This window comes from Hyperolius riggenbachi, chromosome 12, assembly GCF_040937935.1.
Source record: "Hyperolius riggenbachi isolate aHypRig1 chromosome 12, aHypRig1.pri, whole genome shotgun sequence".
Taxonomy (NCBI): domain Eukaryota; kingdom Metazoa; phylum Chordata; class Amphibia; order Anura; family Hyperoliidae; genus Hyperolius; species Hyperolius riggenbachi.
This window is the reverse complement of record NC_090657.1, coordinates 16,905,364-16,927,670: the sequence shown is the minus strand read 5'-3', so window position 1 is coordinate 16,927,670 and position 22,307 is coordinate 16,905,364. Positions and strand designations below refer to the sequence as shown.

The following is a 22,307-nucleotide window of genomic DNA, read 5'->3' as shown; positions in this document are numbered from 1 at the left end:
ATTTGGGCTCCAGAAAGATATGGATTGGGGCTGGGACTACCGTGAAAGGGCCTCTAGGTTGTGTTTCCCCCCAGGCCAAAAGGTCCCAGTCCTCCCCTGGGGGCACCTCATGTCTCCCAGTTTATCCCCCACTCCCCAAGTAATTACTTGGAAGGGGTAGTTAAGTCAGAGTCCTTTAGACATCTTAACCATACATTCTTCAAGGTAGCGACCCAATTGTTGACGGACAATTATAAAAGACCCAAGTGAGGAGGGGATCTCTTCACCTGCTTGATACTGTGGCTGCTGGTCTTGCAACACACATTTGTGAGTAATATTTATATATTATGCACACACCTTGTCTTACATGCTACACCATAAGGGCTCCTGTGTTGTCTTTGTGTTTTTCTCTCTGGAAGGTCTTTTGGAACCTCACCAGATGTTCATCAGCATAGAAAGAAGAAGGCTGCTCCAGATTGTGTCACCAAAGTGGATTCCCTAGCGAACACACCTGTATTGCTAGCGCCTAATGCGTATCTGTGCTAAGTTCATACTGTATTTCAGCAGGATAAGAAATTAAAAACAAGCATGAAATGTTAAATCACTGCATATCCAGCAAGGGGTTGCTGAAACTTTTACATCCCCAGGGAACTGTTAATTGCATTTTGGAGCTTCTCAACCCTTTAAAGCAAACTTGAGTGGAGAAAAGGTTTGTTAGATATTTGCCTACGGGATACAGGGACTGGGATAAATGTGTTTATGTTAAGAGACAAAGTTAAGAGACAAAGAACTGGTTAAGACAGAAAGCAAAGAGTGGTGTTAAACAGGTCATATTCAAAATGGGAAACTGTTAGCAGCGGGGCCCTGTAAGGGTTAGTAATAGGTTCCAACCTTTTTACTCCATTAATGATATAGCAGATGGAATACAGACTAATAAACTTTGCAGATTATGCAAAATCATGCAGAATTATAATCACTAGGCAGGATAGTGACATTTTACAACAGGGTCTCAATGGCATGGCTATATGGGCAGAGAGATTATTATTATTATTATTTATTGTATTTATAAACCGCCAACATATTACGCAGCGCTGGACATTAGTTTAGGTTACAGACAATATTTAGGGGTGACATACAGCAATATGACAATACAGGAATACAAGAAAGACCAGATCACACAGCACAGTATGAGTACCAGGTAATGCTTAGTCATTCACTGGAGGGGAGCATGGAGATTAGGCAAGTTAGATGACAGATAAAATTTAATTTGAATAAATTTAAGGTCATGCACCTTGGACGGGTCCAATGGTGGAGCAACATAGAAGATAAAAATGGCATACATTTGGAACATCAGACTTAAGGTCCGTACACACGCCGGACTTTAGGAAATGACGGGTCTGTCGTCACCTCCCGCTGGGCGGGTTTTCAGTAGACAGTCCGGCGTGTGTACAGTCTGTCGGCAGACTGATACGGCTGTTTCTGAGCGCTCCGCCGGGCGGATCGCTCAGAAACAGCCGTATCAGTCTGCAGACAGACTACACACGCCGGACTGTCGCTGGAACGCCCGCCCAACGGGAGGTGACGACGGACCCGTCGTTTCCTAAAGTCCGGCGTGTGTACGGACCTTTAGACTAGATTTGAGAATGCTGGTTGCAGGTATTCAATGCCAAGCAGCAGCTAAAGCAAACACCGGTAAAATTCTAGGATGCATAAAATGAAAAATAAAATCATGAGATGCTAGTATACTATGTCCTGTATTAATCACTTGCAAGGTCACATCAGGAAGGGCACAGTTTTGGGTACCACACTATAGGAAGGACATGGACATACTGTACTAGAGCAGGTACAAAGACGGGCCACTAAATTCATCAGATGAATGAAAGGTCTCACTTGTCAAGAAATGTTAGAAAAAATGAGTTCCTTTAGCTTGGAAAAAACCTCACAGGTTTGTCTAGATAGGAGATTTGTCTTTACCGGTAAGTATTCTCTGGTCTAGAGACAGTGGCTACTGACCTCTTTTTCCTTCTTTCAGAACCACGGAGCAATACTCTACATCTTCTGCCTCATCTTGCATTTTCTCTGAACAGAGCATAAAACAGGCCTATTATTCACCAGCACAATTTATTTTTTATTCATTAGCAGATTTTGTGTTTTAAAAAAGGACATGTACAGAATTTTTTTAATTTGTCTTCATACTAAAAATACTTTTTTTCAATGTGGATTTAAAAAAAATAAAATAAACAAATAACATAAAAATAAACAGCAGTCAAAACTATGGCCCAAGGTGTAAAAACATCCAGCGACCACCAGTGCCCTAAAGGTAATAAACTATGTATTAATAGAATGAAAATAAAGGGGCACGGAAAATGTCTGGAAAGGGGAGGGCCCCAGTGGTGTATGTTGCCCCCCCCCAACACAGGACAAAAGAGCAAGACCACACAGAGGCAGCAGCAGAGCGAGACCCATTAGACGGGCAGAAAATTGGCATCGCTCACTTGCTCATTGAGGCCAGGTGAAGTACAGGCCTTAAAGGAAACATCCAGGCAAAAAAAACAAACAAAAAAAAAACAAAGATCCACTTACCTGGGGCTTCTTCCAGCCCATCGGGGCGGTACTGCGCAGGCGCATAACTACTGCGCCTGCGCAGTACAGTCCCGATGACGTCGGCCGGACCACGTGACCCGCACCGTGGAGCACAGAAGACACCGACCCAGAACCCGACCTGCGCCACAGAAGAAGACCGGGAGCCTCCGGAGCTGCAGCGAGGGCACAGGACGGCTGCCACGGGCTGGAAAAAGCCCCAGGTAAGTGGATCTTTGTTTTTTGTTTTTTTTGCTTGGACACTCCCTTTAGAGGGATATGGGTGCTGCCATATATATTTCCTTGAAAAGAAAGCCAGTTCCCTGGCATCCCTGTTGATCTTCTAGCATAAGCAGTGCCCGAGTCAAAACCCTGTAACAAACTGTCACGGACGGTTGCGGGGCCGCAGACGCGTCCTGGAACCGCCCGTGAAGAAAAAGCGATCACACTCGATTCTCTGCATCGATTGTGCTTCAGATCGATAGAATCTGGATTGATTGTGTAGGAGCAGCTGAGTCTTTTCCCTGCAGGGAGATAGCATCAGCTTAACTCCAGGATGGCTCTTTTGATATGCTAATGAGCCTGGGCCAGGCCTGTGTCCAGGAGGATGTTTGTTCTCAATTACCTCCATTTGGTGATCCTTTTCATACAGGGAGATCCCAGGAAGCTAGTCACAGCTTGACACCAGCCAGCCTGGCTGCAGCCTCACCAGGAAGAAATGAATGTTTTATATAATTTTTTGCCTATTTACAGAATACAGTAAATAGGGTAGTTATGAGAGCGGTATCATTGGATCCGTAGGGTCATGCTGAATCTCTTGATACCAGTCGAGAGGGGCCCGGGGCCCCTACCACCCAGGTATGAATCTTCTCAGGAACCTGATCCGCTGCACTAGCTATGTCTGATGATATATTAATCAGTAGGTTCTGGGGATCGATAATATGTAATTATTATTTGTGTGCCGGCCGCGTAGGTCAACCTAGGGAACATGTCAGGATTATGGGGCTGCTGAAAGCCCCTGCCCAGATGTGATTACCATAATCCGGCCTGGGGGCCGACTCTGGAAGCCCGCCTCTGAACTCCGCTCCATTAAAAGTGAATGAGCTGCCCGGGCAATTCAGTCCTCCAATTCCATCCATATGAGAACATTCTGCTGCCAGCCAGAGGACACATGGCTGGCGGCCATCTTGCTGAACTTTGAATTGCGCTCTGAAACAAAGGGCACATGGCTAGCGGCCATCTTGTCGGAACTGAACAAAGGGCATCTTCCATATTGCTTGGATTTTAAACTTTGCTGAACTGAACAAAAGGAACTCTACAAGTTTTCCCACTAAAGGACATCTTTCCAGGAACTAAGTATTTTTTCTCCCTTCTTTTATTTTTCATACTGGCTATTACTGTTTTAATAATTGTTGATTTGAATAATTGTCTGTATATATTAATTATTTATATTGCTTTCAATAAACCGACGCTATCGTCAGTTGTTGTTCTAGCTCCCCTACTATTCAGCACACACACAGAAACTGATCCCAAGTCTCTGGAGAGACGCTACTACTATTGTTTGTTGCTGGCTAGACAGAATGGAGTGTGTTTAACCGTTTTTATTCGCAGGACTAGTCAGTCAGCGGGCTCCTCGGGCCCATGGTAACCAAGGTGGTGGCAGTTATACCCTGAATCGTGTGTAGGTTGTAATTACCGTACCTCACAGGCTCCCTTCTGGTTTGTCTGCGGCCAATTCCCCAACGGTTCCTGCGCTTTGACTGCGACCAGAGTTCACACGATCCGTGCGCTGACACTGTTTGGAAGGCAATTTGCGGTCTGACCACGAGGGCCTCTTGTGACAGTGTTTGGCAGCGGTTGGGACCTGTGTTGTGCTGAAAGTATCTAAGATAGCGCTAGCGCTATCCAGAAACGAACTAATTTGTTGGTGTAGCTGGAAGGCAATATATTTTTTATCTATACAGAGAGACTGTGTAGCCAGTACCCCTCTCCAAAAGTTTTATCTTATTTGGCATGGAAATGTCAGGGAACTACCAGAACATGTGCCTGTCAGACCTACAAAATCTTTGCCAAGCGAGAGGCATTGACGTCGGCCGCAGGAAACAACAGGACCTGATAGCAGACTTGTCCAGATGGGATACCCAGCAACTGCGGGAGCCGGGAGTGTCCGCTGAAGTGGATACCAGCCCATTTGACAATCGAGGGGAACCAGAGACTGAGAATCCTGACCGTACAGAGGTTGTGCATCCTGAGGGCCCTGCATTAACAGTTACGCAGGAGAATGTCAGTATGGTCCCCAATCCCAGAGTTTCTGAAAGTACTCGCCCGGAACTGGCCAGTACTGGACTGTCCATGGGTGCTGACCCGGTAATGCAGCAGGCATTACGAAAGCTGATGGAGACTGACCTGGAAAAGTACATGCAGTACATGGAAGCATGAGAGGAACGGGAGCGCCAATCTGCAGAACGCAAGGCTGCTGCTGCTGTTGCAGAACGCCACGCGGAGAGGGCTGCTATGGAACGGGAGCTCCAACGACAGCATGAGCTAAACTTGGCAAAAGTGCAACAGGCCAGTCGGAGTTCTTCGCCCAGCCTCCCTGCGGAAGGAGCTGCATCACCCGTAAGTGCAAAATTTAAATTTGCTACTATTGAAAAAGACACAGACATTGACTTGTTTTAGTGATCTTTTGAAAAAGCGTGCCGTCAGTATCGTCTGTCCCAAGACCAGTGGGCCAGACATCTGACACCTTTGCTGCGCTACAAAGCGCTTGATGCTTTCGCAGAATTGCCTGCGGAGAAAGATAATGATTATGCAGCTATAAAAGACGCTATCATTACTAAGTACCAGCTGACGCCAGAAGCCTATCGCAAAAAGTTCAGGGCCTGGCAGAAAAAGTCTTCTGATTCGTACCGAGATGTGGTCAGCAGCTTGTTCACCACACTCCGCCAGTGGACTCTAGGCCTCACCAAAGGGTCTTATGGTGTCCTGGAGGACTTGATAGTCCTGGAACAAATTCTGAACATTTGCCCTGCTGAGGTACGACAGTTTGTGCTAGAGCGCAAGCCGGCGTCAGCAACTGTCGCTACAGACCTCGCTGAGACTTTTGCGACTACCCGGGTGCCTGATGCACGCAGAAACGCACCATCCAGCTGGAGGGGAGGTCAGCCCAATACCTCGGCAGACCCTCCTGCCCCTGTGAGCCATCAGCCACAGAGGCCACTCAGCGCAGCTGCTGCATCCAGGTCTGCAGCCCCTGGAGAGGTCACCTGTCACTACTGCCGCCAGCCCGGACACATGAAATTCGACTGTCCGGAGCGGAGACAGACACCACCAGCACCTGCAGCACCTGTATCCCCTGCACCTCACCCACAGCAGAGGCAACCCGCCAGCGAACCACAGCCTGGATCCTCGGATTTTGTGCTGTTTGCCCGCGGAAAGGAAATCCGCAACCGAACCGACCAGCAGCAACTTGTTAGAGTGAACGACAAAGTTGTCACCGGATTCCGAGACACCGGAGCTGACATCACGTTAGTTCACTCACACCTTGTGCCAAAGGAGAGCATCAGCCCCAGCCGATCCCTTGCCCTTACTGGAGTAGAGGGCACCCTTTTTCACATAGCCCATGCGAGAGTGAAGATGGATTGGGGGGTGGGAATCCAAGAAAGGGTTGTTGGGGTTATGAAGGATCTCCCAGTCCCTGTGTTGCTGGGGACTGATTTGGGCAAGCTTGTGTCCTACTACGAACCTGCCACGACCGCCTTGTCGCTCACGGAAGGAGACGGACTCTCCACCCACCACCAGGTACTTGATACACTTGGGGGAGCACCAGGGGGAGGTGGGTTGAATGTGCCCAGTTCAAGGGTACCCGGTTCAATAGTGCCTGCTTCAAAGGCACCTGACCTGAGTTTGATGTACAGACTGTCTGTTGTGATGATGATGTAACTGTACCTGAGTTTACTGTACAACCTGTCTGTAATGAAAAAATGTCTATACCTGTCAATGTCATTAATGCATGCAACGATGATTTGAGTAATGCCCGTCTGTGCCCTTCTGAAGGTGTACCTGTGCTAGCAGTACCGCGCAGCTGCACTGCTCAGAACCCGAGCTCAGAACAGGTGGAGGGGGTTCCGGCCTCCTCCCCCTCCTCTGACTGCAGGGATGAGACCTTTCAGCCGCTGGCCTCGTGTGACATGAGCAAGTTGGCTGAAACTGACAGTGTCCTCACAGCAGCACTATAAAGCGACCCAAGCCTGGAGGTGCTCAGGCAGCAAGCCTCTGAGTCCCTCGCAGACGGGGCCGCTTTCAAGGTGTAATGGGAAGGTGGGAGACTGTACAGCGAGTCTGTACAGCCCCCTACAGGTAAGCCGCAGGCGAATACCAAATGGCTTGTGGTCCCGAGTGCGTTCAGGGGACATGTGCTGAAATCCGCACATGCTAATCCTCTGACAGGGCACTCGGGTGTCCACAAGACACTTGCCTGTATTCGGAAACAGTTGTATTGGCCCGGGATGAACAGGGATGTAGCCAAATACTGCAAAGCATGTGCCATCTGTCAGGAGCGGGGGAGGTCCAGGGATTCCCGCGGGGTTCCCTTAGGTCCGCAGCCACTTCGCAGGGAACCCCTGCGTGGGCTGGCTGCTGACCTACCCAAACCACTGCCCGTTGTCAGCAGTCCTGGCAGACGCCCCATCCGAACGCAGTGGCGCAAACGCCCTGGCCGGAACGGTCCATGTCGGGTCAAGCCTGAGGGTAGCGGACCACGACCTGTCCAGGAGAACCGAGCCGCCGGTTCCAACGGGTTTTCCCGCCGTACCGGCAACCCGAGACCCGTCAGCCAGGTTAGCGGCGCCGCCACACATCTTGCGGGTGTGTGGCTAAGCCACAGACAAGAGGGGGGGGGGCTGTCCCGGACGGTTGCGGGGCCGCAGACGCGTCCTGGAACCGCCCGTGAAGAAAAAGCGATCGCACTCGATTCTCTGCATCGATTGCGCTTCAGATCGATAGAATCTGGATTGATTGTGTAGGAGCAGCTGAGTCTTTTCCCAGCAGGGAGATAGCATCAGCTTAACTGCAGGATGGCTCTTTTGATATGCTAATGAGCCTGGGCCAGGCCTGTGTCCAGGAGGATGTTTGTTCTCAATTACCTCCATTTGGTGATCCTTTTCATACAGGGAGATCCCAGGAAGCTAGTCGCAGCTTGACACCAGCCAGCCTGGCTGCAGCCTCGCCAGGAAGAAATGAATGTATTATATAATTTTTTGCCTATTTACAGAATACAGTAAATAGGGTAGTTATGAGAGCGGTATCATTGGATCCGTAGGGTCATGCTGAATCTCTTGATACCAGTCGAGAGGGGCCCGGGGCCCCTACCACCCAGGAATGAATCTTCTCAGGAACCTGATCCGCTGCACTAGCCATGTCTGATGATATATTAATCAGTAGGTTCTGGGGATCGATAATATGTAATTATTATTTGTGTGCCGGCCGCGTAAGTCGACCTAGGGAACATGTCAGGATTATGGGGTTGCTGAAAGCCCCTGCCCAGATGTGATTACCATAATCCGGCCTGGGGGCCGACTCTGGAAGCCCGCCTCTGAACTCCGCTCCATTAAAAGTGAATGAGCTGCCCGGGCAATTCAGTCCTCCAATTCCATCCATATGAGAACATTCTGCTGCCAGCCAGAGGACACATGGCTGGCGGCCATCTTGCTGAACTTTGAATTGCGCTCTGAAACAAAGGGCACATGGCTAGCGGCCATCTTGTCGGAACTGAACAAAGGGCATCTTCCATATTGCTTGGATTTTAAACTTTGCTGAACTGAACAAAAGGAACTCTACAAGTTTTCCCACTAAAGGACATCTTTCCAGGAACTAAGTATTTTTTTTCCCTTCTTTTATTTTTCATACTGGCTATTACTGTTTTAATAATTGTTGATTTGAATAATTGTCTGTATATATTAATTATTTATATTGCTTTCAATAAACCGACGCTATCGTCAGTTGTTGTTCTAGCTCCCCTACTATTCAGCACACACACAGAAACTGATCCCAAGTCTCTGGAGAGACGCTACTACTATTGTTTGTTGCTGGCTAGACAGAATGGAGTGTGTTTAACCGTTTTTATTCGCAGGACTAGTCAGTCAGCGGGCTCCTCGGGCCCATGGTAACCGAGGTGGTGGCAGTTATACCCTGGAATCGTGTGTAAGTTGTAATTACCGTACCTCACAGGCTCCCTTCTGGTTTGTCTGCGGCCAATTCCCCAACGGTTCCTGCGCATTGACTGCGACCAGAGTTCGCACGATCCGTGCGCTGGCACCGTTTGGAAGGCAATTTGCGGTCTGACCACGAGGGCCTCTTGTGACACAAACATATGGCTAATCCAGTGAAACCTGGGTCAGCTGAGTCAGACTACCTGATCTGCTGCATGCTTGTTCATGGTCTATGGCTAAAAGTATTAAAGACAAAGGATCAGGAGAACTGCCAGGCAACTGGTATTGTTTGAAAGGAAATAAATATGGCAGCCTCCCTATCCCTCTCACCTCACGTTCCCTTTAAGTTCAAAAAATAAGTGTTATATTCTCTAGTCTAGACAGTGGCTGCTTACCTCTATTTTCTTCTTTTAGAACCACAGAGCAATATTGTACATCTTCCTCCTCACTTTGCATTTTCTCTGAACAAGAGGATAAAATATGCCTATTATTCATAAGCACAGATCATTTTTTTTATTCCTTAGCAGATTGTGTGTTTTAAAAGGACATGTGTTGTATTTTTAAAGTTTAATTTGTCTTCGTACTTAAAATACTTTTTTGAACATTGATATAAAAAAAAAAAAAAAAAGATAGCATAAAAATGAACAGCAGCATAAAAAGATAATAAATAATTTAGTGAACATATGCCTTGTAGCATCTTTACAATCGGTACTTGTGATTAAGTTCAGTTAGCAGTCTAGAGCAGTGTTTACCAATCTGGTTTGCAAGTACCACCACCACTGCATGTTTTGTGGAAATCCACAGTGGTACAGTAGATTAGCAGGACTCCTGACACACCAAACCAATTACCCCACCTGTGAATCCTTGTGGTTATTCTGTAAAAACAAATACTGCTGGTGGAATTTGAAGACAAGGTTGGGTCTCAGTAACCCATAGCAACAAGATGAGTAGAGATAACTGTTTGGTCTGACAACCTTATCTAGTTCCAGAAATATGGTACTTCCTCCCACAGTTTCCTCTTCTTTTTTTTTTTTCAATTAAGATATTATTAAAGCAAGAAGATAAATTTGAACACTGTCAAACAATTTCAAACAAAACGACAATGATGCAAATTCAATGCACATAAACATACACTTAATTCAGTAAATACTGTATGAGGTAGGCAGAAGATAGAATGCTTCTTATTCAATTTCTTGGTACATCATTGTAGTAAAATACAAAAATGCAAGCTATATAACGCTATTAAAGCAGAATATAACCCTGCATTTCAACTTTGCTCTAAAACATTATTTACAGTATATTATATGCAACCAGCATTTTTTTTTTCACTAGACCAGCATTGGAAGGGTTACACAGGCCTTTAAAGTTCCTGGAGATTTCTGCAGACGCATCCGAAGCTAACATAGATACATTTTGTTTACATAAATGTATCTAAGTGTTGAATGTAACTCACTCTCTCTCACTGAGAAGAGCTGGAGGACAGCCAAAGAGTGTGTAACATTTCTCAATAGATACATTTAACTAAATAGAATGTAACAATCTGAACTTCTGCATATCTCTCCACAGAACTTTAAACCTCTGTGTTTAACCCTTCCAATGCTGGTCTAGTAAAAAAAAAAAATGCTTTTTGCATATAATATGCTGTAAATAATATTTTAGAGCAAAGTTGAAATGCAGGGTTATATTCCGCTTTAAGGAGTTTCCTCTCTTCTGCCCCTGGTACTTCCCTTCCTCCCATAGTGCACCCTTTGAGTCTGGTCCTTCCCTTCTATCCACGGCGTACCTTCCTCTACTTCTGGCTCTCTTATCTGACAAGGGTTTCCCCTTTGGCTTTGGTCTCTTTCCTTCCTCCATAGTCTCCAGGGGGAGAAGAAGGCGCACATTTGGCAAGGGGCAGGTGAGGGAACATGGGCCCATATGGTCATGGCTTGAAGACCCTCTCCTAGGCACTGAGGATTGCTACAGTGGTTCCTATGCCACTGACAACAAAAACTACCACTAAAAACAAACAAACAAAACAAAAAACATTCACTCTTACCCATTTCCTTGGCCTGTACAGTCTCATAAATGCATTGTGGTTGTACGGTTGCTTGTTGTTTCGTCGAATAGCACCTTCGTCCTAATGGAAAAACATCAACAGATTATTGCATGGTGGTAGCCAACTGCTAGAGCACATCCCCTACCCATAGCTCCCAACTGTCCCCTTTTCAGAGGGACAGTCCCTCACTGGGAACTAAATCCCTCGGTCCCTCTTTCTTACTCATGTGTCCCTCTTTCAGGACTCATGTACCGCTCTATGTAAATACATGCATTTTTCTACTGAAAATGTGTTTAAAGGGAACCAGATTGATAGCTTGTAAAGAATAAATGCTCTACCCGATAATTTCACCACTCTGGTGTGCCTTTTTGAGTGCTTTTTATCCATTATTGCTCCAGGAAATATCCAATATGGCCGCCGGCTCATATCCCTTCTCCTTCCAGGTTATGAGGTGTTCTGGATGTGCTGTCTAGGCTATATGAGACTATAGACAAGCAGGGCTGCAGCTGCAGCATTCCATCTGTGTGCTTTCAACTTCATATTCTGGTATGCTGTGTGACTGCCTGTAGGAAGTGTCTCTCATAGTAATGAAACTGCATACAGTAGATAATAATGATGACTGGCTGCACAGACAGAGCACACAGATCACACTAGTGATGGGTCGTTCGCGAACGAGCCGGCTCTAAGAGCCGGCTCTTTGCTGTGAACGACAAGAGCCGGCTCTCAGTTTTAAAAGAGCCGATGCCTCAGCCGCCCCACACAGCTCTAATTTGCTATGTAATAAAGGGCGCTGAGGCATGCTGGGAGATGTAGTCCTCCTCTTGCAGCTTGTAGGAGTGTATGGGGCGGAGCAGAGCAGTAGCAGGAGTGATTGCCCCAGTCAGCGAAGCACTCTGGAGTTGTTATGGAGACGGGGGCGGGGCTTTTACTCCGATTCTGAGTGGTGTCCAGTAATATTTAATGAAGAGCCGATTGAGAGCCGTAAGAGCCGGCTCTTTAATGGGAGCCGATTCAGAAGAGCCGATTCTCTGAGAAGAGCCGGAATTCCCATCACTAGATCACACGGCCACACTTGTCTGATAGACAGAGATTTTTCCTGCAGCAGCAGCCCGTCCCATGTCATCAGAGCTCTCAGTATGTAAAGCAGGAAATCTGATCCAGAAGGGGGAAGGCTTGGGCTTGAAAAGACTCCACAAAAGAGAGACTCAGCTATAATGATTCCAGGTCAAACCTCGACTGACTCAGTCAGGGATTCTTATCACAGCGGATTATAGACAGATTAACCAGAGAAGATTTAAACTAAAAGCAGGGTAGGTGTTTACTGTCATGTTCCCACTGATAAATGAGGGTGCTTCCTCTCTGGTTCTCTTTAATAGACTCAATGTTATTTCTGTCATTTAAGTTTATTTATTTTTTATTTTTAAATGTTAAAATGAAAGAGAACTAATGATAATAGAGAGGACTTCCAATGTTCACCTGTCACACACCTTGTTAGGCCTACGTCTAGGCCTCCGTGCCGGTGCTCGCCTCCTGCAGGTACACCACTCCTGCCTCAGTGCAGTACAATCGAACAAACGGAGACAGCACACAAATGGCTTCAGTCAAATAACTGTATTGAATAGCATGCAGAGGCACACATACGACATGTTTCGGGCGGAGCCCTTCCTCAGGTGTGCCACACCCATCATCAGTAACACCTAAATACCCACCCAACAGGAAGTCATGTGACTAACACAATCACATGACCTTAAAGTGCAATTACAATATAATAACATAATACAATATCCTTCTGGGGAACTACACAAACCAGTGTCTACCCCAGCTAACTGAGGAATAGATCACCCAGATACTGTCATAAAAAATATGAGCATATTACATATAAGCAAAATCACATTATTGCATTTCATCTCATAACGATACCAATCTTGCAAAAAGTCCTGTTTCAGATTCACTATGCGGACAGTTTCACCCTAAGAGAGGAAGACATCACAGAAAACATCTTAGGCTCAGGTTTTCATTTAAACCATGCGGGCATACACAATTGAATTTCCTTATCCATTTAGCTTCGCATTGGAGCAACAATTTCTTCCTATTACCACCTCTAGCTAGTTTAGGTACATCTTCAATCACAAACCATCTAAGTTGACTTGCTCTATGGCGAGTTTGCAAAAAATGTCGTGAGACCGATGTTTCATATTCTTTCTTGCCTAGTGCCAAGTTTGTGATATCTCTCTTATGTTCTTGTATTCTTTCTTTTACCTGTCTTTCAGTTTTACCAATGTACACATACCCACAGGGGCACTTGAGCCCGTACACCACATACGTGCTCAAGCAAGTGAACCTGCCCCTAATGGGCATGCTAGCACCAGTAGAGGGATGAGAAATGTTGCTACCCTTTATAATTGCACCACAGCAGTTACAATTTAGGCAAGGAAACGTACCTTTCTTTGTACTAAAAGAGACACCTCTCTTATGGATAGCAATGTCGGACCTGCATACCCAATCCTTTATTGTTTTACCCCTCCGGTATGCAAATACGGGGGGGATATCGTCGGATATTGCGGATTATGATGAAGCAGCCGAAGGTCTGATTCAGAAAATGGTTGATAAGGGTTATGATAGGCATGCTCTTCAAAGGGTGAGTGGGGAAGTGAGATCCCTTACTAGGAAGGAACTGCTGGCACCAAAGGTTAAGCGAGAGTCAAATCGATTACCTTTTGTGTGCAATTATGGGTACATGTCTGAACAGATTCGATCTGTGGTACGGAGACTTTGGCCTGTATTAAAACAAGATAAACAGTTTGGTAAACTATTTGTTGACCCCCCCGTATTTGCATACCGGAGGGGTAAAACAATAAAGGATTGGGTATGCAGGTCCGACATTGCTATCCATAAGAGAGGTGTCTCTTTTAGTACAAAGAAAGGTACGTTTCCTTGCCTAAATTGTAACTGCTGTGGTGCAATTATAAAGGGTAGCAACATTTCTCATCCCTCTACTGGTGCTAGCATGCCCATTAGGGGCAGGTTCACTTGCTTGAGCACGTATGTGGTGTACGGGCTCAAGTGCCCCTGTGGGTATGTGTACATTGGTAAAACTGAAAGACAGGTAAAAGAAAGAATACAAGAACATAAGAGAGATATCACAAACTTGGCACTAGGCAAGAAAGAATATGAAACATCGGTCTCACGACATTTTTTGCAAACTCGCCATAGAGCAAGTCAACTTAGATGGTTTGTGATTGAAGATGTACCTAAACTAGCTAGAGGTGGTAATAGGAAGAAATTGTTGCTCCAATGCGAAGCTAAATGGATAAGGAAATTCAATTGTGTATGCCCGCATGGTTTAAATGAAAACCTGAGCCTAAGATGTTTTCTGTGATGTCTTCCTCTCTTAGGGTGAAACTGTCCGCATAGTGAATCTGAAACAGGACTTTTTGCAAGATTGGTATCGTTATGAGATGAAATGCAATAATGTGATTTTGCTTATATGTAATATGCTCATATTTTTTATGACAGTATCTGGGTGATCTATTCCTCAGTTAGCTGGGGTAGACACTGGTTTGTGTAGTTCCCCAGAAGGATATTGTATTATGTTATTATATTGTAATTGCACTTTAAGGTCATGTGATTGTGTTAGTCACATGACTTCCTGTTGGGTGGGTATTTAGGTGTTACTGATGATGGGTGTGGTACACCTGAGGAAGGGCTCCGCCCGAAACATGTCGTATGTGTGCCTCTGCATGCTATTCAATACAGTTATTTGACTGAAGCCATTTGTGTGCTGTCTCCGTTTGTTCGATAATAGAGAGGACCACTGTGGTCGGAAATATAAAACTGCGTCTTTTGCTTCTGAATTTTTTCTTTTATCAGTGACTAGGGGTGTGATGGGCGTGATTAGGCAAGTCTTAAAGCAGGATTGTCACCTTAAAAATCAAATTTCAAAAGCAACTGGTCTGAGTGTGTTAAAGCGGACCCAAACCAAACATTTTTTTAATTCAAAATCTTTAGTTGCACCACTCTGACACATACAAAGATAAATAAACACTCCTTCAAGCCTATGAGCATTTCAGTGCATGCTTTTCACCCACCTCTTTGCATAACTAGGGTTATACAGGTGGCAGCCATTAGCAATTCCTCCATTGTCGGACACCATCTACTCCACCAGTTTGCCGGATTATTTGCCGGCAATATGAAAGGAAGGGGAGGGATCCTCCAATAAATGTAAAATATTTTATATTTGTCATCATGCAGCTGAAAAAAGGCTGCTATTTATTGTTATAATTTATAAAATAGATTTTATTTCTGAAATCTTGTATTTTTAGTTTGGGTCCACTTTAAGTGATAAAGATGCTAATCCTGAAACTTTCAAAACTTTTTCTACTGTTATGGGTTTGAGGTATCTCATACCTTAGGAGCACTGGTCCTTTAAGTGCCATTGCCAAACAGTTGCATGCTCGGGGGGGGGGGGGGGGGGGGGTCTTTTTATCTATAATATATTCCTCCTCTTCCCTTCATTTCCCCCTCCTTCTAATGATGTAAGACAGTGCACTTCCTAGTATAGACTTCATTGGGAGTATCTGAAGACTCTGGGAGGAGGGCGGGTAACGAATACACAATTAGCAAGAGGAGAAAAAAAGTGAGGGATGAAATGTCAGGAGGGCAAAGGTAACAAAGATGGAAAGTGCCTAGAATAGGATTCTCTGCTTTTCCTTTATAAAATTCACAGGAATCATAACGTGGACAGTACAATACATGTGTAAGTGGAACTAATATTTACCTACTTATGTATGTGTTTTTTTTCCAGGATAGTATGGGTGTCACTTGTTCTTTAAAGTGTCCTTCCTTCAGATCTCAAAAAAAGTTACCTGATACCTTCACAGCTTATGCGTTTGTGTCTAAACACTTCCCCACGTTATCAAGCTAGACAACCGTGAGAGCAGAACAGGGAACCTCCCCCAATGCATCATGGGAGCTGAGCTTATTCTTCTGGTTCAGAGATTAGTTTAGCAAGCAGTTCTAATTTGACTAGCTGCATGGGCGCCCCTCTAGCCATTTTGTCACTCCAGGTGAGAAAACCTTTGGCGCCCTCCTACCTCCCGCCCCTCCCCCCCGCCAGCGTCATACCCAAAAAATAATCGGAATGCGGCAGCGTTTCACCAGAAAATAATTGTAATGCAGCAATGTTTCACCAGAAAATCATAATGTGGCAGTGTTTCACCAGAAATTACACTTATTGCAGCAGCGTTTCACCAGAAAGTTACACAAATTCGACAGAGTTTAACCAGAAAATATGGAATGCGTGCGTTTCACCAGAAAATACACATAGGTAGGGCTCCACTTTCATGAGGCACAAAGGGGGACAGAAGGAGGAAAGGGGGACTGAAGAAGGCACATAGGGGGACACGGAGGCACAGGGGGACAGAAGGAGGCATGAGGGTCAGAAGAAGTAACAAAGGAGGACAGAAGGAAGCACACTGGGGGACAAAAGGAGACAGTGGGGGACAGAATGACACACAGGAGGAGAGGAGGAGGTAAATAGAGGGGCAGTGGGAGGTACAGGGGGACAGAAGAAGGCATGAGGGCCAGAAAAGAGGACAGAAAGTGGCACAGGGGGACTAAAGGAGGCACACAGGGGGACAGAAGGAGGCACAATGGGGGACAGATTGAGGCACAGGGGGAAAGAAGGAGGCACAGGGGGAAAGAAGGAGGCACAGGGGGAAAGAAGGAGGCACAGGGGGAAAGAAGGAGGCACAGGGGGACTGCAGGAGGCACACACGGGACAGAATAAGGCACAAAAGGGGCAGAAGGAGGCACAAAAGGGGCAGAAGGAGGCACAATGGGGAACAGAAAAAAGCACAAAGGGGGCAGAAGGAGGCACAGGGAGACAGTAGGAGGCACACAGGGGACAGAAGAAAACAAAGGGGGGATGTAACGATCGGTATCAGCACGCAGAGAGAATCTGATTATTGGCGATCTGCAGTATCACCAAGAATGCAGATATATACCCGATTATTGATGATCTGCAGTATCACCGATAATCCGATATATTGCTAACCTCTGGGCACCAGCAAAAAGAACACAATAAAGACAGTAATATAAATCACAGGAGTGTGGAAATATCCACCACGCGGCGATTCCTCAGAGGTGTGGTTACTTCTGAATGGGAACCCCATGCGTGAGATCCTCTAACCAGAGTGAGGAATCTCGACCCCTAGCAGTAATCGTCTGCTTGGGGCAGGCGTCTCGGAGAGGCAAGCCTCAGAGATAACCCTCCAGTGGGAGACGTTCCACTGAAGGGAGAATGGTCAGACAGGCAGAGGTTCAGCAACAGAGATGACAGATAAGGTACAAAGACAGAAGGCTGATTCGGTATCCAAGGCAAGCAGGGTCTGGCAACGGTAAATCAGATATGCGAGGTACCGAATCAGAAGACAGAGGGTTAGTCAGAAAAGCAATAAGTCATAACAGATATCAAACAATGCCTAGTCTGAGTGCGAGGTCCTTGGTCTCAGCACCCTGGAACTAATCTGAATAATAACACAGATTAACAGTACAAGTAAACTGGCTAAGTGTGAATTCCCAGGTCCACCTGGTTCTAACACACTGTAGGATCTGACTAAAGGTCTGAGTGCTTCCACATAGTGATCGCAACGGCAGACAACCAGCAACTGACAAGCAAGCTGTACATATAGTTGCAGGACTCTGCCGTCCCCGCCCGAACCACTCAGCCAATCAGGAGTCCAGCAGGAATCAGCTGATCATCCTGATCAGCTGACACATCTCCTGCTGGCATAAAGGTCCTGACTTCTGGCTCGCGCGTGCGTAGCTCTAAACCTGTGTGAACTAACAGGCTCAGCCACACCAGCTGCACGCTGCTGCGTGCAAACCGCCGCGCTGGACGCGGAATCAGCCGCCTGACTGTTGTTGCATGTGGCGGCTTTTCCGCGTCCCGCTCTGCCGCCAGACACACGCTTCCCGCGTGCAAACCGCCGCACTGGACGCGGAATCAGCCGCCCGCTCAGTAGCACTCGCGGCGGCTTTTCCGCGATCTCTCACAGGGGATTTAAGGAGGCACAGGGAGAAAGAAGGAGGCAGAGGGGGACAGACAGAGCCATAGGGAGACAGAAGAAGGCCTGTACTGCCTATGCCTAAAAGCGCCCCTGGCTAGCTGCAGCATGCCAAGGAGGAGTGGCCTCACACATAACTCTTACTTGCTGTAATGATCTGCTCTGCTGTCTACACAGGCAGACAGCTTTTTGACCATTTTTTAGGTCTGAGTGCTGCAGGTCCCTGGAAAAGAGACCTTTCTTCATTCTGCAAGTTTCAGAGTTGCTGTTCTGGTGAGGAATTTGCATCCACTTGTCATGCAAATTGCTTAGCTGCTTCCTTTGATGGCTTGCAGTATAAATACCATTTCCTCCCAGAATTCCTTGCTGGTCATGAAGGTTTGTTCCTGCTAACTTTCCTGGTGTTTCAGCCCCTCTGCTGTTTGTTGGCGAAGTTTCTAGTGTAGTTAATCATTGGGGAGTGCATCTTGCATTCTCTATAGTGCAGTCAGGCTTTGTATTATTTGTACTGTTTATTCCTGTGTTGTTTTGTCTGGTCCCTGCGATTGTACTGTTGTACCCGCGGCGGCTGACAGTAAATCGTTTGGTCTCGTTCCTAGATCGCATTCGCCCTGGCGGTAGTGGCGGTGGATCTCCTTTGTCTCTCTTGGAGTATAACCTTAGCTGCGGTTGCTACTGGTTACTCCTTTAGTCTGTCTTGTCCAGTACGAACGCTTGCTGTTGTCTGGTGGGAGGCAACCGATTAGCAAGCGTTCGCGTTATTTATCTGTCGTCTTTGTTAGGTTCATTTGTTAGTCAGGGTTGGCGTGTTTTGTCTGTTGCGCTTCTCGTGCAGAGACCGCGCCATTAACGTGTTTTATCGCTGTTGCGCTTCTCGTACGGCGACCGCGTTCAGGTAGTTCGTTTGTTATTTTCTTTGACGTTCAGAGTGTGGTTTTTTGCTGTGTCTTCCCTACTCAGTCACGCTCTGTCTCATTCAGTCTTGTGTCTCTAATAGCAATCGCCATTCTGGCGATTGCTTTCTCACTTTGGTTTTCGCTGTTGTATGTCAACCGCCGCCGGGTTATTATAAATATTATTGTTACTTTTTTTTTTTTTTTTTAAACACCGGTTTCTTTAAAAATCTTCGCTCCCCCCCTCCCTCCCCACAGCCAGCCAATTACAGCGATCGGCTGTCATAGGCTTCTGCCTATGAGAGCCGATCGCTCTCTTGTCCCCCAGGGGGACAGCCGTGTGACACGGCTGTCCCCCGTACAGCGCTGCTGCCGATCGCAGCTTTGTACATGGAAATAGACGGCGATCACGCCGTCTAACAGTCTCCCGAGCGGCATTAGCCGCTCGGAGACTGAAGGCGGGGCGGAACTCCGCCCCCCAAGCAGGAGATGTGCACGCAGCCTGCGCACGATCTCCTGCAAAACAGAGCCCCAGGACTTTACGCCAATCGGCGTTAGGCGGTCCTGGGGCTGCTGCCGCCGCGGCAGTCGGCGTGACGCGGTCGGCAAGAGGTTAAAAAAGTAACATAGATAAGATGAAAACATAGAAAAACAGTTGTAAAAGCTTTTTGAATCATGGCCAAATAGATTAGCAGGGCTGCCAGGCTTTTGGTATGGTTTAAAAGGAAATACATATGGCAGCCTCATTTTTCTCACTTCAATTGTCCTTTAACCTCCTTAGCGGTATGCCCGACACTGTGTCGGGCATACTGCTCTGTGGCTCCAGGAGTCCCCCATTATAAAATTATTGTCCCAAATAACTGTAAACCCTTTAGCTAGCACTAGGCTAGCTAGTACAAGTGTCGGGCACCTGCCGCTCCCCTGCAATCCCACCGATCACCCCGTTTATACATTACCCCCCCTGGATCCTTCGATCGCGCAGCCTCCCTGCACAGCTCCAGTCTCTCTATGGGAAGGATCGGGTTTGCGCATGACATCATGTGCAATCCTCCCCATAGAGAAGGCCGGAGCTGTGCGGGGAGGCTGCGCCGATCGCTGGATCCAGGCTGGGTAATGTATAAACTGGGGAGCAGCGGGGATCGAGAATGCAGGACACTTCTACTAGCTAGCCTAGTGCTAGCTATAAGCTTTACAGTCATTTGGGACAATTATTTTGGAATCGGGCAAAAAGTAACAAAACCTCCTGAGCGGCGTAACGCTCAGGAGGTTAAGCCTGTATGAATAGGTGCACAGGCACAGCAAGCACAGCTACACAATGAGCATCTAAACTTAAGAAGTTCAGTTTCCCAAATAATATTTAAAATTTGCATGAATCAATGTGACTGCTTTGAGCTGTTGAAGACACTGCAGTGCTTGTGAGGGACTTACCCTGTTGAATTTTGTATCTACTGATACTTATATCGTGAATATTGCAGCATGAAATGAAAAGGCTAGGAACAGGGCATAACCAAACGCGAGTAGAAATATCCAAAATGCCAAGGTAGGAACTCTAGATACAGGTATAGTGGTGGAAATATCTAATCATTGGAGACCTCAAATTATTATTATTATTATTTAGTATTCATATAGCGCCAACATCTTCCGCAGCGCTGTACAGAGTATATATAGTCTTGTCACTACCTGTCCCTCGAAGAAGCTCACAATCTTGTCCCTACCACAGCCTATATTGTGTAGTGTATGTAACGAAGTCTAGGGCCAATTTAGGGGGGGAAGCCAATTATCTTATCTGTATGTTTTTGGGGTGTGGGAGAAAACCGGAGTGCCCGGAGGAAACTCATGCAGACACGGGGAGAACATACAAACTCCTTGCAGATGTTGACCTGGCTGGGATTTGAACCGGTGACCCAGCACCACAAGGCGAGAGCGCTAACCAATACGCCACTGCGCTGCCCTGTTCAAATAGCCACATGTACTGTAGCCACTGTACTTTACCAGCAGATAGATTATTACATTTCAGTGTGCTGACCCCTTTTGGCACCTTATGACAGGAGGTGACCCTCTAAGAGTAGGTTTACACTTGTCCCCTGCAGATCCGTTTTTGTAAACTATTTTTGTCTCTCAGTTTTGAGAGAATTTTTTTTTTTTTTGCAGGGACGTTTCCAGTCCATGGAAATGTCCCCAGCCCTGGCAGTGGGTGTAAGTGAGGGGGGCCGCCATGCTGGCTTCCCCGCTCCCCCTCCAGCTAGTTTCTGCTTAAAATACTTTAAAAATCAATGTTATAAAGCAAGCGGCGAGAGGGGCAACTACTCACTTCTTTTTCCTCCACCGCTCGCCGCGTCACTTCCTGTAATGCCGCCCTCTGTACTTCATTGGACGACATATAGGAAGTGACACAGCAAGCTGTGGAGCGCAAAGATGTGAGTAGTTCCCTGTAAAGTATTTAAGCAGAAACTAGCTGGAGGGGGAGCGGGGAAGGGGGTGCCCAGGTGAGGTGTGGACAACCCCCCTCCCCGCCGTACGCTGCAAACCCCCCATCCTGGCTGCTACCCCCTCCAACATGGCGGCCCCCGCCCCCTCTGTTTTCCTATTGCCCTTTACTACATTTGTGTGTATCAGGATCCATATGCGGCCCGTGGAAAAGCAGCAAATCTTGACCTTCCGTTCAGGTTTTGAAAAACGGTCCCCGTAAACGCAGATGGATCCGTTTTTTGTTTGCGTAAAGACGGCTGCTATATTTAACATTGCTATCTGCGCTTCCGGTTTTGATCAAGTTTTAAAAACGGAGCCATGGTCAGATACGTTTCCGGACCTAGTGTGAACCAACACTAAAGCACTAGTAGATGTCCTTAGTCATTTTCAGAGTTGCAGAAGTGAAGCTTCTGGGTTGCAATCCTAAAAGCCTAGTGATCGAAATGGAAGCAATCAGAATTGACCAAAAATCTCTCACCAGGCCAGTCATCACTCCCAGATGAGGTAACAAGTGGATCACCTTGTGTGGAGAGTTTTGACCCATTATTTTTGCTGCCCCTTAAAGTAACTAGCTGCCAGGCACAGCTGTCCACATGCCCAACTACAGGTATCTGTGTGCTCTGCTTCACTCACCTCCTTGATGTCTGATAATTCCCCAAGACAAAATGACTACTATTATAACCAATAGGATAAGGAGCACAATCAGCCAGAGTAAAAGCTTCCCACCTTCGTCTGTCTGTTCTGCATAGAAAAAGAACAAAAGCAGCTTAAAAACAACAGTACAACATGGTAATAAAACACTTACATAATCTGCTACATAGGACATTTCCTGGCAGAACATTAGAGCTTGTGTACAGGAAGAGGTTTTTTTTTAAAACACTGGGCCCGTCTCAGCACTAGTACAGGTGTTACCCAAAGTCGACCATGATCACTTTAAAGTGAACCCAAGGCAGATGAAAATAAAAACTTTAGCTACTTATCCATCAAGAAACAAACCTCTGTATTCTCCACAGTTTTCCCAGGCCTTCCTCAAGGACCCTCTTTTATATCGTGACTGTGCTCCCCTTTGTGC

At 46.6% G+C, this 22,307-nt stretch overlaps 1 protein-coding gene across 4 annotated transcripts in view; it reads right to left on the bottom strand.

Moving 5' to 3' along the window:
- The window catches only part of LOC137541434 (allergin-1-like), a 92,305-nt gene that overhangs the window by 20,419 nt on the left and 49,579 nt on the right, over window positions 1–22,307 (bottom strand). For all 4 annotated transcript variants that reach the window (XM_068262718.1, XM_068262719.1, XM_068262720.1 and 1 more), the window contains 4 exons: window positions 21,869–21,976; window positions 10,807–10,887; window positions 9,164–9,229; window positions 1,993–2,058 (listed from right to left, as the gene is read on the bottom strand). In XM_068262718.1, coding sequence (XP_068118819.1) covers window positions 1,993–2,058; window positions 9,164–9,229; window positions 10,807–10,887; window positions 21,869–21,976 — 321 coding nt within the window. The remainder of the gene's footprint in view (window positions 1–1,992; window positions 2,059–9,163; window positions 9,230–10,806; window positions 10,888–21,868; window positions 21,977–22,307) is intronic.